At 39.9% G+C, this 19,995-nt stretch overlaps 1 protein-coding gene across 1 annotated transcript in view; it reads right to left on the bottom strand.

Moving 5' to 3' along the window:
• Positions 1-9,668: 9,668 nt before the first annotated feature.
• Positions 9,669-19,995, bottom strand: part of PLCL2 (phospholipase C like 2) — a 103,361-nt gene continuing 93,034 nt past the window's right edge. The window contains exons 6-7 of the mRNA XM_065629056.1: positions 19,647-19,756; positions 9,669-10,904 (exon numbers count right to left, since the gene is read on the bottom strand). Of these exons, the coding sequence (XP_065485128.1) occupies positions 10,725-10,904; positions 19,647-19,756 (290 nt within the window). The 3' untranslated portion in view covers positions 9,669-10,724. The remainder of the gene's footprint in view (positions 10,905-19,646; positions 19,757-19,995) is intronic.

Here is a 19,995-nt window from a genome sequence, read left to right as displayed (position 1 = left end):
TTAAGCCAAAAACTGTTGCATTGGTGGGATGTGCATTCACACCTCATGCGGAGTGCAGGAGAGAATAACAACTTGCGAAGTGCCTGATCCCCTTACTGCATTACCAAAAGGGAGAGACCCGACTGCTGCCCTGCTCCGCCATCCTCTTCCTCACTTTGTGTCGCACATGGGGGCAGCTGCTGCGTCGGGGGTGGCTTTGGGCTGCTTGCTGCCTGCCTGCTGCTGCGACACGAGGATTCGAAGCACTGCAGGGGAAACGGTTCATGAAATAAGCACACCCTGTTTCTCAGCCGTTTAAACTATTTTCACTTCTGTCAGGTTTCATTTTACAAACCCCTCGTGTTGTGCCTGAAACAAGTTGGCAGTTTGAAGCTTTTGAGAACAGTTTCACAGTGGATCATCCAGTATGTGGTAATATGTCTTTATGATACCAGACCAGTGTTTTGTACTTCTACCCTTTAGACCTTCCGGCTGAATTTGAGTTTTTGTTTATGGCACAAGCATCCTTCCAACTCCAAATCCCCTCGGCATGCTACAAACCACTGGCAAAGTCTGAGCTTTCAGCTTGTGTTTGCAGTTCAGCTGGCTACAACAATTTACTTGAGAAATAGCTGGCATTTTGTCATCTTCCCTGCTTCTGCAATGTTAGAGCTCTTTCAGTCTTAGAAGAGCTGTGTGAATGAGAAGAACAAAGTCCCACTGCTGAGACATTTAAATGCCGTAAAATGTCACAACATCAGATAAGCTTCAAAATCTCAAAAAAGGATTAAATGTGCAGAGGGTTTATTGGATGCTGACACACACTTAATAGCACTCTCACATGCAATGACTTCACACAGTGTTTCTGTGCAGTTATAAATGTCATGTAAGTGTATAAATTCCATTCAAACATAACCTTTATTATGAGAGCATCAGTGACAGAAAAATCTAATTAAAGGATAAAAGGCTTGGTGGAACCATAACCTTTTTCATATCAAATTGATAATGAATTAACAGAATTCTATGAAAGATGATATTTCAGAGGAGGAGTGACTAGCACAGAGAAAACCCTGCCTTCCACCACACAGTTTAGTGGAAGTTCCTCCTCTCTCTTCAGCAACCCATCCAATCCCTTTGTAATCCTGAGTGACTTATTATTCCATGTGGCTGCGTCAAAATACATGGAAACAGCAGCTGGACCTTTGAAACCTCCCCATTCTGTTCAGCTTGAATCATCTACACTGGGACACTTGCCACATTGCCACAGTCTATTACACCCAGGCCAGTGGCTGATGAATTACAGCTCTGTCAATCGTCCTGTCTAGCAAATTGCCAGCGTATGAGAAGGAATCCAATATCATTATCAGCATTACAGAACACCATGGACAAAGTAATAGCAGGCTACATTTCCCTTGTTCAGTGCTTACTCCAGAAAACTAGGCCATGGTGTCCTTCAAACCATAATGAGAATTACTACTGAGAGCACTGTCAATCTACATAACAGAAGAAATGAGGCTTGACAGTTCAGAAAATTGGGGATAAGTACAGTAGCAGAACCAATCACTGCAAAAGGATTCATTTTTTTTTCTCTGCACTCAGTCTAAAAAAACCAGAAATGATCCAAGCCAAAGATGTTGTCTAATTTTGACAACGTATGTGCTTATCTGTATGTAGCTGTTGATTTTGGCTGGGAAGACTTAGAATGTGATGAAGTCCCATTTAGGGCCTGTTTTCCCTAAACCATAATTAAGTCCAAGGTATGAACATGCCATGTCACACTGCAGATGGATGATCAGGAGAGCTCTCATGCCTTCTTTTACTACATCCCTATAGAACCACCATATTTTTTATCTTGTTCTATGCATTCCAAATATCACTTGCTTCTCTTCTACATTGATTATTCAGAAATGATTACTCTTCCTTCCAGACTAATTAAAGATATGACAAGTCATTTGAGACATACTGGAGACTGAGAGTCCTCACAGACAGTGACAACAAGGGCTCTGCAGGACATCAGTTTTTCAAGTGCCTTTCTCTGTGACCCTTTGCTCCCCACACTGCAGGATTCCCTCACTCCTGTTTCGGAAGAGCTTTCACCGCCAGCCCCAGCCCCTTTTATTCTCAGATCTTGCAGAACAGTCCTTCCTACAGCTGATAATGCCAAGGCTGCTGGGTCCTGCAGTTCAGCAGCAGCTCATCAAAGCTGTAGGTCTTCATCTCTGTGACTCCTTCACCCTTGCCTCAAAATTGCTCTGCAGGGCGGTCTGAGCCCTGCTGCAGCCCCCGCCGGGTCAGCGGCAGCGGTGGGAGGAGAGGACAGTAATCGCGATGGAAGCGGCAGGTTTGGAAGCTGCCAGCAGCGGGAAACAGGAGTATGAGAAAACCACATTTCTGGGCTCCCTGAGAAGAGTCTGTCAGAGCATCACGAGTAAAGCTACACTTGCTGCCTTCTTGGTGCTAGGGGTAAGCACCTTTGTGTTACACATAGCCAGTGGCAAACAGCAGAAATATCACAGGCCTAAGCAAGAAAAATCGATTCAGATTTTTTAATTTTTTTTCTGAGCATCATCACGAGCTGACAGATACAATGAGGACTTTGAAAACCGGCCTAGATGCCCCCAGCTGGGTGTCCCTCACTGCTGTTGTCCTCTGCCTTTCAAATCGGCTTTACATAGTGGCCATCAGCAGCCTTGCTAAGCTAAAGACATCTCTTGATGTCAGGTATTTCATGGATACTTTGCTACACCACTGGGAAATCCATTTAGAGATATGACCTGGTTTCTGCATTCCAGTTTATAGTTGTGGGACTCAACGCGATCGCGTGGTTCTGAATAGCTCTGGAATCTGTGTCTGGTCCTTCATAGTGTCAGTAATGCTGGGGGGAGGAGGCCTGCTTTTAACATTCTTGTGGTACAATAATGGTAATTGTAAGTCATGTGCTCTAGACATATAACAGAAATATTTTAAAATTTGCTCAAAAACACAGGAATTATCTTGTGGCTTTAAATGCATGACCTACTGTAGCAGCTTGTGTTGGCCATTGACCTGGACCAGTTGTTTCAGTAGATAGCTCAAAGTTATCTCAAACATTATGAAACAGATTATTTTAGGCCCTGATGTATGACATTTAATCATCCCTTGTTTAGTGCAAAACACTGTAACTCTGACATTCTGTATAAATTGCAAGGTATCCTTCTTGAGCTTGCTGAATAAGTCAGCCTCAATGAAACCCTGTGGCTGTGACTACTCGCCACTATAAAGAGAAAGCATTTGCCTTTATGGATTTCTGTATTTTGCAGCCTTTTGTTTTAGTGAAGGATTTCACCATTTACCTGCCTCATCTGTATTTTAAACAGTTCAGCAAAACTTAGAAACAGTAATACTTGAATATCAAATATAGCCACTCATAGTATTATAGGTACTATTACTTGCAGCGCAGATCATAAAACAATTCTAATCTTGCTCTTCTAATGAAAAGTCTATAAATGAATCTTAAGTGTGAGGGTTTGATTTTTCAGAGAAATTCAGCACTTGGGGGAATTGCATCGACGTCATTTGCATTTTATATACTTGGGCAATTTGCAAAAGCTGCATTTGGAGTGTTGCTCATAACAGTGTTATTTATTAACTGTATTACTAGTTTCTATCTGTACAAGAAAGTAAGTATGTAAAAAACATAGCACGGCTTGGAAAATGGACTGAGGATGTCTTTTTCTGTTTGGCTTATGAAAACAGTGGCAGTGATTGATTCCAGAACATATAGTGCTCCAAGCTCTTCTGTGCATTCCCACCAGTACAGGTGCATATTATCTTTTCAGGGTCCTACTCCTAGGATCATAGTACTTTCAGTAATGTAGCTACAGTGGGCAAAGCATATCATGGTGCTTCCAATTAGCTTGAGACACACTGTTCGTATCTGATCGTTGTTCTTGCAGTTTTCCCCTAGGCTTTGAGCTGTGGCAAAGATTTTATGTAGGTAGAAAATGCCATTTTTCTTTTGCCAAAATTCTTCTGGGGAGATGCTGTCAGAGTGCTCCATCACATGTGACGGATCATCACTTACAGAAACTTATCTCTAATACAAAATTGAGTTTTTATCTTAAACTGTCATGTCTGAGAAGTCTCGCCTGTGCCACAGGAGGGGAAGGAGCTGGATTTAGCAGCTGATTCCCCTTCCAGGACTGAATATATCCTCTCTCTCATACCCAGTTCTGTGCTTAACCTTGTAACTGCTGCTGCCTCCCCTTCCTAAGAGGTCTCCTCAGTTAATACTGGCTCAAGTGCAGCCTCCCTCAGTGTTAAGCTATGCTCACATTACAGTGACCAGACTTTCAGTCCAAAATGATGTGTTGTCACAGTGCTGACACCACTGGTGTTCTTCATGTTCTCAGCCTCTTACTGTTTGTAAACTATTAGCTGTTAAAATCATGTTGGAAAGAATGCTGGAAAAATACTCAGCAAATACATATAACTCTCTCCAAGGGAATAAACTTTGAACGTTGATTGTGAATCAAGGCTCTGAAAAAAATGGGAGTAAAGTGTATGGTTCTGTAAAACTGTATGCACATAACTGTAAGCACAAAATACTGCACCCTAGAGAAGGATGTTCAGGAAATGGTATTTCCAGTCCTGCTTGCTGACTGCTCCCTGTCACACACACGAGGGTCTCTGAAATGGAGGGACAGCCACTACTCTCCTGGGTAGCTCCCTACCCACTTCCACAATCACAGAATCATAGAATAGTTTGGGCTGGAAGGGACCTTCGAAGGTCATCTAGTCCAACCCCCCTGCCATGAGCAGGGACATCTTCAACTAGATCAGGTTGCTCAGAGCCCCGTCCAGCCTGGCCTGGAATGTCTCCAGGGATGGGGCATCTACCACCTCTTTGGGCAACCTGGGCCAGTGTTTCACCACCCTCATTGCAAAAAAATTTCTTCATGTCTAGCCTGAATCTCCCCTCCTTTAGTTTAAAACCATCACCCCTTGGTTCTATCACAATAGGCCCTGCTAAAAAGTATGTCTCCAATTACAGATTCCTGGTCTAACAGGTGATCCTTATTTCTCCATCCAAAGAAATTCTGTCTTTTTTTCAGTAATCCTGGCACAAGTAGCAGCACCAGTACATTATATAAAAAGATATTTGAAGATTTTGTTACATAATCAGACTTGAGAAATGTAATCATTGTTTGGTTAAGGCTGTATCAAAATCACAGTTCTGGAATTCGAGACAGAGACTGAGATCTGGAGCTGAATCCTAGGGCTTTTTCTAAGATTTCTGGGAGGGTTTTTTTATTAATAAAACGATGTCTGAAATAAAAAGTACTTCTGGTGTGAGCCAAGGCATAAAGCCCATATTATAAGAATGTAACAAAATCTTTTCACACTCTTACTAGATGGAAAAAATATTGAACTCCCCAGGTCTTGGGACTCCATACAGACATTCTCATTTATAACCAACTGATAGGATTTGTATTTCAAAACCAATCAGCACATTTGAGTATGTCTGCTAAGTACATACCACTGAAAAACTGTGTAGGGATCAGTGTGCACTAGAAAACAGAATCTAGTGAAACTTAATGTACATGGCATTTAAACACAAAAAGCGCTGCCTTCTCACGATGTACTATTTATGTCAGTTTATGTCACTCCTAGCCGCCTTCTGTGGGGATTATTTTTTTTCTGCAATGACATAGTATGTTTCTTCTGCTACTTCAAAAAGTGGTAGGTGTCATTTCCTCCAATTTATCGATGCAGGAAGTTGAGGGCTGAAGAAGAAAGCTCAGGCCTTTGAGTTCCCGCACTGTTTCCTGGCCCTGCCGCTTTCCTTCTCCTAGGCGGTCACCACCGCACAGGTCAGCGCTGCACCCAGCAAGAAGGTCCTCTGCTGCTCCACGTTTATCTCCATGGGAAACAGACAGCTAGTAAAACATCTCAGAAAGCTCTTGTATGGACTGCAGGTGGCTTAGCAAGACTGGGTTGCCCTTCATGAAGCAGGAGACGCTCACAACAGCCGAATCTCTGTTTTTAACTGAAAATCCAACTCGGTTGACTACAATGGATGCTCCACCTAAGCCTTTGAGGGCTTGTTGTTTCTCTTGTACTCAAGTCCTGTTTCTAATCTTTCTGCTACCCTGTCTTTCCACAGCCACCCAGAGAACAGAAGTGATGAGTCAGAAAGGGAAGTTTAATAGTGTCCAGAAACAGAAATAACCAGAAAACCTCAAGAGTTTTACTGCCTTTTTCTGAAAACAAGTTGTAATGAACAAAGAGCATCACATGGTTTAGTATTGAATATTATCAAACTGGCCTGTCCCACAGCTGCTTTCAAAATACTGAGAGCAGAAGGAATCGGGGGGTGGTAAGAACTGTGGAGATTTTTTTTAAATGCTTACAGGAGTTCAAAAGACTGGAGGTCATTATAAAACACATGCAGAGCTATTAATTTTTAAACTGAGTTATTAAATATTCCATTTAGAAAGCTTAATTGGTCAGAATGAGTAGGTGTGAATAGAAAAAGAAAAAAAAAAACGGTGAAGTTCTACACCCATTACAGTCAAAAGCAGCAAACTGGTGACTTCACCAGTTTCAGAATTTTGCTCATGGTATTAAAACCCCATGGGCTAGTCATCCTCTGCAGCAGCTCTCCAACTGTTAGCTATATGCGGATAAAGTAATTTCACAGTGAAATAAAGGCCATTGCATGTACATACTGTACCATAAATATGGCTGCATGGTGACCTTTTTGCAAATATTACTCTCTACATTCGTTTTGAACCTTCAGCTCACACAAGTGTAAACCTAGGTAGGCTAAGGCTTAATGAAAGATGATTATACTGAACACAGGACATCCAGGAGTTTCCTTGATCTGTGCAGCAAACAATGCACATAGCAAGAAGAAATCAGTGTTAGCAATAAAGTAACATTCATGCAGTAGAAAACTAGGAAATCATACACGGCAAGAGTGGGAGATTTGGTCCTTTCAGATTAGTTCATTTGATTAGTAGACCAGAGTTATAATCTTTAGTCATCTTGGAACTCACTTCCATTTTTCATGCTGGCAACTCTGAATCATCTCTCTGCTGCTTCAACTTCAAAACAGGAAAAAGTGAATACAGTAACCAGCCATGGAGTCTTATAAAATGTTCCTGTGCTGTACAAAGTAGCAGAAAAAAGGCTTGACTCATACAGCATCTTTCACCATGCTGCACGGGCAAGCTTGTGAAATTGTGTGGGGCATCAATCTAGTACTCCTTGCTGCTGCAACCTAAGAACATGAGGGTACCTGAGAAAAAGGGGAAATTTTGCAACACTGCATGTAAATCCTGATCCCACTGACTGGAGTAGAAGGCTACCGCCAACAGCAGAAGGACCAGAACTTCATCGGTAGAGCTTCGCCCCCAGCTCTGTTTTGAAGGCTTTTGCTGTTTTAGTGGCATCGATGCGCTCAGCAGTGCCCCTCGCTACGTGCTGCTGAGGGAATTCCTGGAGAACAGTTGTCTCCTGTAGCTGGCTGGTGAGGTCAGAGGATGGAGGGCATGGTCCTGGGCTCTGTAATTAAATATTCAATGGCTGCTACATACCACACCAAGCACAACCGGTAAGGAGGGGAGTTTAGGTAGGAAGAACGCAGATGAGGCTTAGAGAGGTGCTCCTTACAGTCACTGTTCAGCCTTTTTCTTGCATTCAAAAAGAGAATTCACTATTAGCATCCTCATGCTTAATCTGTATGTGAACTTTTCCTTTCCCAATTAGTATTTTCTTTTAAATTTAGCAATATGTTGACTCAGGTCTCCATACAAACCCATACTCACTCACTAATTACTGGAGCCAAACAAAAGCCAAAAAGGCAGTCACTTGTGTTTTGGCTCCATCTTTCATAGTTCAAAACTATGTAAACAGTTCCACTGTATTACAGCACATTTAAGAAAATAAAGGCAAAAAAAAAGTGTAAAGTCAACCTGTGATTAATTTTATTTGGAATACTTCCCAGCTCTTGGGTGCTTCTTCTATCTAATCTCAATACTGTAAAAAAATGGACTAGAACGCAAAGAACGCTTTAAGAACGTGCAACTGAGAACAATATGCTAATAAATTTGGTTTTGAAATTATCATCACTGGGTTAACAATAGAGCCTGATACTTTGCTTGCAGGTGTTTAGCCTGCATTCTTTTAACATGCAACATGTAAACTCCCTAAAGGATTTTTAGCTACACATCATCCTTCAAAATATCTGCTTGACTGAGTTCATTTTAAGGCTTTGCAGCACATACAGATCTGGGCTGAGTATGAATAATGCACAATTGTGACCTCCATTTTAAGGAATCAGCACTACACTTGAATACAAACACATTTAAATGGTCACTTAGCTAAATGCATGTATTTTAACTTTTTTTTTTTTTAAAAGCAGATACTATACAAGGATATTACTCCAAAAAAAGTATTCTGTTCCTTTCTAACAAGAAAGAACAGGATCAGAGTAAGCCGTTATATATGTTGTAGAGTTGAATATACAAAATCTGACAGCCCTAGCTTACGTGACACTCATCCTTCACTTACTTTTCCTTTTTCCTTAAAATGAGGAAAAAAACCCACCAAACTATGTTTAATCCTTTCAATGTTCCCTCATCTCCTTCCAGGTTGTAATGTGCTAAACAGAGATATACAAATGCTAAGAATACCCAAGCCATCAATTCTGATAACCTGGTTGGAGAAAGAGACTCCACAGAAACGCTTTGTGATATAAATTATATCATTCAGTAAATGCCATGCAGACAGTGGTGGGCCAGGACCGCTAATGGAGCTTTCCCAGCTTTTAGGCCTCTTTGAAGTGTCATGCTAACCATACCAACGTTTTCCCACAGGCTACATCTTTCAATTAGGACTAAAAGTTAATAGTAAAATTCCAACAGCCTAGGTTTTGGATTTTCTGATAGAGTGAAACTGACCTTGTACATGTATGGCTCGGCTGAATCTTGATCTAACGCAGTTATTTTGCGGTAGATAAATCAGATTTAGATCTGATAGATTTGGCTCTGTAAGACTAACTTCATACTGGCTCGGAGCATAGTTAGCAACAGTGAATTTCATGTTGCTTCCCATCAACTTCAGGTGCAATCGGAAGACTTCCAGCTGACAACACAGAGAAGGACTATTTAAAAAGCAATGCTTGCAGGTATTTACCACAGGTTAAATGTTTCATTTTGTACAACACGGAATATAACTCGCTCCTGGCAGGATCATAACATTGAGGCATACGATCTGTCACTAGACACTGAAATTGCTTAGCACCTTCTAAAACTGCTCCTAACCCATGCAGTTTGACATTTAAAAGTGCAGTCTCTAGATATGACATTTACTATACAAATTGCTTTCATCTTCCCTGTCCCTTTTAATTTTATAATGACTAGAAAATAAATTTAAGTTCCTAATAATTCAGATTAAGTGTGAGTATACCAATGTTCTTGGTCAGAGCTCCATTAACTTTTACAGGATGTTATATATATGTTAATGTTCACAGCAATCTGAATGCAGAAACAGCATCTTGAATTGGTTGAAAAAAAAGTAGAACACATGTCTTGAAGACCTCCGATTAAAACAATGTTTTTCAACAGACATCACCATCTTTCCCTTTTTCCCCCCAACTGAACAAAAACTGCAGTTTGTAGGGCTTTTCTAGTTTATCTTCAAATTTATTAGCTTCTATAATGATATAGTCCATTTTATTGTTAAATCAGAAACAGTAAGAGAACACTCTAGGTTGGTATAGTCATTTTACAATGAGCATATCAGCTACAATACCTTTACCTAATGTTGTCAGAAAACCAAAACAGAACCAGAACAGCAATTTTTTTTTTGACAAACCTGCTTATTGAGATATCACCTATTCTGTAAGGAAGAAAATACTTGAAAAATAAAAAAGTTAAAATTTAGTTAAAAGCTTTACTGTCTGGGAGCAATCTCATAAAACTCTTTTTATAATATGAGCACTTCACTTCACAAAATGAAAAACTATTTACAACATTTTGCTTGCAGTTTGGTCACATTATCTACACACATTTGCAGAAGATCTTAGGCAAAATAGGTATGTATCTTCTTCTGACATAGGCTATCAGATTGATTGCACGTTCCTTTTACATAATGGCTCTCCTATAGTGCACTGAAGTCAGTGATCACTGTCTAATTACATTCTCATTTTAATTTATGGCTCAACAATAAAATCAATACCACTTCAAACCCAAATATTTGAGCGGCTGAATTACATATAGTGTGAAACATGTGGATTCTACCTTTTTGGACCTGATTTTCAAAAGAATAATTCCTCTCACTAGCACAATTAACGAATTGTGCAAAGAAATAAAGAACCTGTGCATCCAATTCGTTTGAAAATCAAGGCATCTTGTTAAATTCTGTCAACTGATTTCCCTCTAGTTACAGCTCATTCAACAAACGTTCATTTCCCTATGGCACTATAATGAACTTTTCAGCACGCCATTACTGAATTACAGTATCTTTTACATATATACTATATTTTGGCCAATAATGTAATTTCCATGTTACACAATATCATTGCCTTCACAAGCAGAGTTGCTACATACATTCACAGTTTCAACAGATTGCAATTAGCTTCTCCAGTTGTGCTTTAAAAATTCCAAATATTTTCCAATAGTAAGTGCAAAGCAAAAGTCCTATGCAGCTACAATTGGTCACAGAGTTATAAACTCCATAATTACGAGAAGAGCGTTCTCTCATTCTCCATTTTCATCACCTGCTTTTTCAGGTATCACTTCCAGACTTCGACGGGGCTTTGAGATTTCTGCATTTTCAGTGCCTGGCTTATTGAGTCCACACGTAAGAGTGGCATAATGGATTTGTTTCAGATTCTCTAGTGCTTCATTTTTAGCATATTTGAGCAGATCAGCTTGTCCCTGTAAGAAAAAAATGCAATCAGTATATGCAATAGATAATAGGACCATCCTTTTCCCCCTTCTGTTTGTTTCAGATTAATGGTACAGTTGCCCTGCTCAAAAAAGAAAAAAAATGAACAAACAAACAAAACTCAAAAAAAACCCCAAAACAAAACAAAATCAACCAACAAAACTAAAAAATGGATTATTTGAAGTTAGTAACAACCAAGCTCTTTTCTTTCTCTGGAGCCAACTGGTTGCATAAACAAAGGGAAAGGGATTATTTCTACCTAACAGCTTTCAGGAAAGTAATCTATGCTGTATTTTTATTCCAAGCAGACTATAAGTGTTTCTGCATAGACAAAATGGTGAAGGCTGTTTTTAATACTTCAGGAAGCCATTAAACTGTTTCAGGTTTTTTGTTCTTTGAGATTTTTTTATCCTAGCAACTTGTTTCATTCAATAGTAGCACAGTAAAGGATCAAAGTCTGTCAAAGAATGATATATGAAAACACAGTTCGGCAAGCAACATGCGAAAAGGACAGCGATGACAAAAACTTCACAGGACTGTTTGCAGTTCAGCGCTGTCACTGTCCCTCTTTACTTGCACTTATTCTTCATAGTAATTAAGGTTTAAGTAAAGCTGTAAGAGAAACTGTCCTAGACTTGGGTGACCTGGCTCTGTCCTGCAGTATTAGCTGCTCCATCTCTTTGTATTGATCAAAGGCCTCTCATTAGCAGACTCTGGGCTGCCCTTCCTGCAGAGGTTACCTGCGCTGCCCATATGCAGGCAGTGAGCAGAGCTGCAGCACGTGGTGAGCACGTGTGTCTTTCTGGCTCACCCAGCAAAGTTCACCAACGTGCCGAAAGTCTGCAAGGGCCAGAGGGACCGCGCTGTGTCTGCACTCCCGAGGGACAACCGCCCCGCAGCTTACAGAAAAGCAAACGCTTCGGAAATACCAGATCTTAAACCGCGTCATTCCCAACGGAGGGGAGTGGAAAGCACAGACACACACGCACAGACCAACCAACAGGTACTGAAGTGCCTTGAGACTGTCAGTTCCTATAATGTCTAATAAGGTATGAGCATTGACTGCACCCTTTCCTGTTACTGGGGTATTCACGTCTGGCCTGTGTAAATTCTGGCTCCTGACAGACACTTCTCTTGAAGAGATGCTGACGTCTCTTCTAGAGACATAACAGCCATGTTGCCTCTCCTCCCCAAATAAGACTGAAATCCAATTTTTTTTTTGATTTAAAAAAGAAAGGAGGAGAGGTAGAATGGCAGTCAGACAAAAGCGTGTGCACTCACGGTGTGATACTTCAGCCTTACTTCTTCAGCAACTCAGAATATAAATAGTAGCCTATGAAGTAAGTAGAATTATGCATTTGAAGCACAAAATTAAAAGCAAATATTGCTTTCTTCAAAGAAATAATGACCCCCTCCCCTTATCCTAGACTATAATAGCCAATGTGGTTTTTTCTCACAACCAGAGAGGAAAAAATCCAGAAGTTCACCAATCACAGCACAAGCTTCAGTAATATTTTCTTCTAAAGAAAACCAGGAGTACTTTTTTTTTTAATGACATATTTTTTTCAAACTGACAAACAACTGAAAGCTAATTTAAAACACTACAGCAGACTAAATGAGTCATATCTGGAGTGCATCTGTTTCTAGCCCAAGTTCCATTTTACATGGATTAGTAGAATATAGTTCTGGAACTTTAATCAAGTTGTTTATTATAGGCAGAGCTGCTAGCAACAGTCTATTAATAAGGTTGCCCAAAACTTCTCATTTAAAACCCCCTCCCTGCTTTCAGTTGCTTATATGCTTGCCAAACTAACTACTCAAGCTGAATCTTTCTATGCAAGATTTTTGCCTTTGGCAGATTTTGTTATTATTACTGTTTAATATTATTATTAAACCTCATCCATATGGTTCATTCAGTTCTGAAAATAAAGACAGGAAAATGCTGTAAGAATTTTTTTAACAATCTTCCACTCTTCCCTCCCCACTCGCACTTGGGGTAGGGACTTGTAATTCAAATGACTTCAAGGACTCAGAGTAGTGGATCCAAGTTATGAGTTTTTAATAAACAAAAATCAGATTTTGAACGTGGTTAGTGAAATCACTCAGGATTTAATTCTCGATCATTCTTCATTTCTTGACAGATTCAGCATGTGGCAAGACAATGCATTTTCCATTCCCATGCAATAATGAATACGTGTTAGAAGAAAAAGTTGGGTTTTTCCTGTATGGCTTCTCCAAGTTGTCTTACCACTGCCAGTTGGTTGCCAAGGCAGGCAGTCCAAAGCCAGACTGGAGGAGGGGAAGGAAAAGACTGGGACAGGGACTCTGGCGAGGAGGCAGATGGAGAGAAGGAGAGGGCAAGAGTGATCTCTGGGACTGAGCTGGCAAGAAGTCCAGGACTGCAGAAAGGGAAGCAGGACTGTACTATACGAAGTAGAGACTAGATGTTACCGAAAGAGGACACTGTGAAATAATGGAAAAGGAACACAGTGCGACAACAATGAATTTGGATCAGACAAGTGAGCAGAGAAAGGGAAAGATTGAGGCAGCTTTTGGGATTCGAATACAGAAAGAAAACGGATTGACAAAATCCACCATGTTGAAAGAAGCCTGAAAATGACAGACAAGGAGAAGGACTAGCAACTCAAGAAGAGTGAGAGAGCTTGGTGATGAGACTAAAAGCTGTTGAGAGAGAAAAACAAGCAAAAATGCAGAGCAGGGAGAAGACTGCAAACTACAATGAAATCAGGTAAGGTGATGAGAAAACTAAAATTAAGACTCATCGGGAAGGATCACTAGAGGAGGCAAAGAGGGAGCAGTATGGACTGGAAAGCAATGGGACAAAACTAGCAGAAGAGAAAATTAGGCACCAAGTAGGAACAGAATACTGGATGGAGGAGAGAGGGTAAGGAGGGGTTAGCTGGAATGGCTGGATTTTCAGCAGGGAACTGATCAGGGAAGATCAACTTCATAGACAAGAGAGGATCTTAGATAAGGGGCTGGCTTACTGCAGACAACAGGAGTTCAGACTAAACACATTCGGCCAAGTGGGACGAAGTTTAGACCAGCGTGAAAGAAAAATGAATCTGTGTACATTAGACACTTCTCCAACACTTAGAATGAAGCAATTGATTTCTGAATGCCACTGAACTCAGAGAAGTGTTTGTGAAACCAACTGTGTTGTCATCTATCTGCTGGCATGTCATGTTTACAAAGGAAAAAAAAGAGCCAACCACTGCTACCAGATATGGCACAAGCTCAAGTGAGAGAGGTCTGTGCAACTGATGTAAAGAGCCTCGCTCTGTTGATGGACCATCATGAAGCCATATGCTGGGTAAAGCAAGCAGCATGCATCTTAAAAATTCAAGTTTTAGTCACAGTGAATGCTGTTGAACAGGAATACAAAGCATCTGAAAGGCAGAAAAGTAAAAAAGTCATCCAAATCTGAAAAAATTGTCCCCACACACTCAGCTAAAAGAACTCAAATTCCTTCCTTCTAGTTATATATCAAACGTCTCTTGCCTGAGGGCTCTCAAGATTCAGTTTCAATTCTTTATATTCTATGTATTCTGTAGCTGCATAAGATCCTGTGCCACTGATTTAATAAGTAAATTAATAGTACAGCCAGTTGACTCCAAGCTGGAACACAGGAATCTCTCACATCTACAGGGTACTGGGAGGCCTTTCACCTTCCTACCAGCCCCAAAGGGCCATACACTACATGCTCTTAAAATGCGTATTGTAAAGCCAATACAAGAAACCTACACTTATAAATGGCTCAAACACTAGTCAAGCAGAATTAGCCTAAGGAAGTAAAGAAAAATCTACACTCAAAGATACAAAGCTGGTCCACACAGACAACTCAATGCTGGAATTTGGAGCAGTTGCAGAACCAAACCCACATGATGTTTCTCACTATATGGCAGGGCTGGCTCTGTCAACCTTTCACCGCAGGTAACTGTGAATGAATTCAGTACTTCAGTGTTGTCTGGCAAACACACCACAAAACTCAAATTTACTCCCAGGACTGTGGCTAAAAGGCATTTTGTGATAATTCCCATCTAGGAACAGGACCAGTACAGGCCTTGCACACCCCAAGCGCAGAGCACTGGGAGAGCACTGTCCCCATGGCAGTAGACGGCAATCCCTGCTCCCTCCACCATGGTTAAAATCCACTAACAGAACTGAGCACCATGGAACTTTAATATCTGTTTCACCTAATGATGTTGACAAGCTTCAGAAAATTAATCAAGCATCAAGCTGTTTTGTAGGCAGACATGAAAAAGACCTTAAATAACAACAAAGAACAAAACTGAAATTCATTCACAAGCTTTCAATAAACAAAACAATGAAGGATGTGAATTAATGTGGAAGCCAAATTCAATATCCTTCATACCTCTCTGACCCAATATACCTGTGCAAACTACTCTGGATTTGTTTGTTTGTTTGTTTGGGGGGGGTTAATCAACATTAACAATCTTCTGTTTGTTTTGACACTTGTGGCTAAAAGGCAATGTTTCCACTGAAAGGTAGCTCCTGAAAGGTAACTAAAAGCAAAACCAAAATGGTTCCTATCGGTTCTCGTACATACAAAATGACATATCATTTCAGGGTCAACTAGAATGTCTCAGCACAGCTGCCTTTATAATTTGGTATGTATTCACTCATTATTTTTGGTTAACAGGTTCTTCAGTGAGTGTGCGAACATGAAAGTAAAACTGTAGAGATGACATTTGAAATAACTGCATGAGCAGTCTTTCCCCCCGCAAAATCCCAGGAAACTCTATCAGTTATGACTGGGCTTTAGCTCAGGTTCTGGGACCCAAAGCTTTTATCAGGAAAAGTAAAAAGCCAGCATCCTTTTCTCAAAGCGTTTCTCTGAGCAGCGGCTGGTAAGTACAACGGGACATACTGCAGTGCTCCGTGCCCACCTGATGTGCTCTGATTGCATTTACAGAATCAGAACATAAAGGACTTAACTTCTAAACATGGGTTTAATTAGGAGCCAAAGTCCCATCAAACCAGCAACATCAAGAGACCAGTAGATTTAGATAGTGAAACGGAACTGGGATGTGGAGGTTTCCTGAGTGCCTATAGGACTAGGCAGCAGCTATGAGAGGCTTAACAAATGCCCCACGGTGGCAACAGTGCTGCCTGAATCCACTTGTAGATTTATTCCACAAAATTCAGACTATTTAATATATATGTTTAGGAAGTTGCACCCCTGTAAGTGCCTTGAGTGTTCCATTTATAAATGCATTTATTAAAAAAAAAAATCTAGGTGCAGAACCAATGTCATTACAGAGATAACAGATGCCATGCACTGCATGTCTTGGGATTTCTTTCAAGACAAAGTAATTGATGTTGTCTAACATGACGTCTAAAAACTCAGAGCCAACAAGAAGTGTCTAGCAAATGCTGGAGTTAGGAGTCCCGCCTTCATTCCGAGGACTTCCACTGAATTCTCCATATGTGTTTAGAACAGGTCTTTGTTGCAGAGACTCATTTAAAGATGCTGTTATGCTCTTCCTATGGGTATCTCAAATTCTGAGCCTATGTAAGTTTTTTTCAAAGTTTTGCTTGTAGAAGTCTGCTGCAACAGCACTTACACTGATTTTATTTCTTCAACTGTGTACTCCTGGCAGGAAATGTGATTATCTATGTTTAGAAAATGAGAGTGCTATCAGTCTGAGTAATAATAAATAAATTACTCACAAATGATCTTGCAAACTGCCTATTCGAAAGAGAGCAACATTCTAACACTCTACAATCTCTAAATCTCTCAGGCAAGAAAGTTTACTAAAACAGACTAAATTTACTCTAAGTGATGTCCTGAAGCTAAACAAATATCTCTCTGTGCATATATGGGGTGCATAACAATGGGAATGTGTGCACATACACATACACAAATTGAACAGAGATACTTAAGCTTAATTCAAACATACTATACCAATAATAAATTTGGCCACATGCCTTCAAATTAGGAAAAATAAAATAATTGAAAATAGTAACTGTAACACACAAATGCACACACCCATACATATAGATATTTAATAGCTACGTCAGATGTACGAAACAAAGAGTTCCCCTACAATTAAGCTGTCAATTTTGTTATTTTATCAAAGTTTCCATTGCATCAACTGTAGTCAAAATGTCGTAGCTGAAAAAAAAAAGATCAATATGCATCTTGAGGGTAAAATGCCGCTTAATCAGTTTGGAAAAAACATCAGCCACACTGTGAGCATTCGGTGATTCCTCTGTGAGGGAGCTGAGGATGTTGCTCGTGCAGAATTATTTAGTAATGCTGTTCAGAGCCACACAGCAATTCCTAAATCATAGACAAGAGACCGTGTAAAATACTGTTCCTAATTACAGGAAGGATAAAAAGTTAAATCTGTCTAAGCACAGCACTGCCTTTGGTGTGTTGGTTGTTCAACCGTCTTGCTTGTTGAACAGCAAAATCTGGGGCCACTGAATAGGCAGGGGTTTATTTTTGTGCTATTTAAGAGGGAAGCTAATTTAACATAGGCAGGGAATTCAACAGAAAAAAGAAATTCTTAAAGCGGGCCAGATTGTCACTTTCCTGATCAATTTTTACTCTAAAAAATGTGGGCTTTCACTTTCCATCCCTGTCCTCACATACTTTTTAGAGAACTGGAAATATGGAAATGGAAAAACATCATATTAGATTTAAATTATGACTGTAGGTCTCTTTCTCCAGAGAGCAAGAGTAATGTCTTGGAACCTGATAAACTTTTTCTATTTAACTATGTAAGGCAAGACAAGCTATGATTACAGCCTATAGATAAGAGTCTGCAGTGAAAAAACTCAATGTGTTTTACTTCAAACAATTCACAACCTCTAACTTTAGTATATCTAAGTGTGAATAACAATACGTAATAGATGCCTATGTGAACAGTAATATTTGTAAATCGCTTTTAAGATCTACCAACATATAAGAATTTTCTCTAATAACACCCCTTGTTAAAGTTTAAGCAACAGGCTGATTAGACATCTCACCAATTTTTTGGATAAAGTATTAAGTACGGGACTAACTGTACCTTCCTACAGAAAGAACTTTAATCAGCGAGTAGAAGAAACCCAAGTCAATGCTGAAGAGATTTTCTCAAGAATCTCTTCAAAAGGAAGGCCTTATTACTTCATAATTATGTTAATCCCAAGGATATGCATAAAAGCCCTTCAGCGCTTTGAAGAGCCAGATCTGCCATGCGGGTTCTCTAGTTCCTGGCCTACACAGAAACCACAACTTCACATTCCAGTTGCTCATCAGCTGCAAACCTCCCCCTCCCACAACCCTTGTGTTCTAGGTGCCAGTCAGAGATGAAGCAAAGGGACGGCTGTTTCAGCCAGCATTAAAATAGCTATGCCTATCCAAGCTGATATCTGATGCCTTTGACAGAAAAGTAAAGAAGGGATAATGATTTATTTCTTTGACATTTGCCCAAACCCACTGAACTGGCTCCTCTCCTCTCTATCCCCCAGGTCGCACAGGAACGGTACTCGACATGTCCCATATGCGGTCTTCAGGGAACTCCGCTCTAATAAAGGAAAAGTGATAATCTGGTCCTTTTACCTATAAACAGAACCCACGTGCATATTTGTAGAATGTATTAACTATACATGCAAATTTCTCCTCTTTTTGATTCTCTTCTGCATTGGAATTGTGCAGCGTAACACAAGGGGGACCAGAGCACCAAGCAACACTGTGAAAAGTTTAACAGTTGAAACCAAGATGGAAAGCTGGAGAAATGCATGTGTTATTACTGCTTTTCTGTAGTAGTTCACTGTCAGAAGAGATGATAGGGAATTCTGCTTTCCATAAGAACTAAAAATAAAAAAACATACGTGGGAGAAAATAATTTGCTTTATAATTAAAACAGACTTTATAGTTCAATGTTGTGATGAAATATTTGATTGAGTGGGAGAGAAGAACTCATTAGTGGATGTAAACACAAAACTTGAATAATTTGGGCTGGAAGGATAGCGTCAAGGGAATAAATTAAGGGAGGCAGTTTTGCTATCTCTGTAACTTTTTATATACTTTGCGGAGATGAAAGACCAACGATAAGAAATCCGAACTGTTCCACATTCTAGTTTCCTGAGGGTTTCTGGCTGAAAACTTTTTTATACTTTAGAACTTACTGTTGTGTCAAAAGGTAAGCAAATGCACTCGACAAAATGCAAAGAGAATCCTCCAGTTTACATACACTCAACTTACTCCAGTTTGAATTACTAATACAATTTGCATGTATCATTAATCATCATTCATCACTGACTGCAGTAGCAACAGGTTCCCTTTTATTTTTTTTTCAATAACTGCATTAACATGAACACTCTTGCTCCCTTTCGAATCACAAAGCAGGATCTAAGCGGCAGCATCACTTCCTCCCAGCCCCAGTCACTTCATAGAAGTCAATACTCATTGTTTCACCCATGTATTCCAGACTGCAGTGGATCCTGGTGACATTCAAAAGTTGTAAGAAGAAAATGCCAGACAAACTAAACGAAACAACCCTCTACAACAATAGAAAAGAAGAAAAATCCTCATTGAGAGTATGCTGTGTTTTCAAGTTATATAAACTAAACTGAATATGATGATATAAGTGAGTAAATCCAACTGAACCGTGACACAGAATAATGACCAGTAACAATATTAGAATATCAGTTGTGAATGGAAAAATACAGTAACTAACCAAAGGAAGACACGTTACCTTTAAAATTGTAATGTTCCACGTAAAACTTTCTACTGATTTTTGCAGTTTTCTTTCTTTTAAGCCTTCTCTTGCTCCTATATTGTGCAGGTTTTCATGAAACTCCATTGCTGTGGAAAATAAAAGAGGGAAGAATATAGTAACTACTGTAATGAATTTTTTGTGATCACAGAGAGATTTGAAACTCCTAAGGCAAAAGGACAGTGAGAAAGCTTCAGAAATTTTATTTTTCAAGCACAAATGCATCTGACCCAGTAATGTGCAATGATATACAACATGCCAATATACACAGACCTCTAAGCCAAAATCCATACTGAAGTACCTGCTGGGTCACTGCTATATGCAGATG

The sequence above is a fragment of the Caloenas nicobarica genome, chromosome 2, assembly GCF_036013445.1.
Source record: "Caloenas nicobarica isolate bCalNic1 chromosome 2, bCalNic1.hap1, whole genome shotgun sequence".
Taxonomy (NCBI): domain Eukaryota; kingdom Metazoa; phylum Chordata; class Aves; order Columbiformes; family Columbidae; genus Caloenas; species Caloenas nicobarica.
Note: the sequence above shows the minus strand (reverse complement) of the source record. Positions and strands in the feature narration are given on the sequence as shown.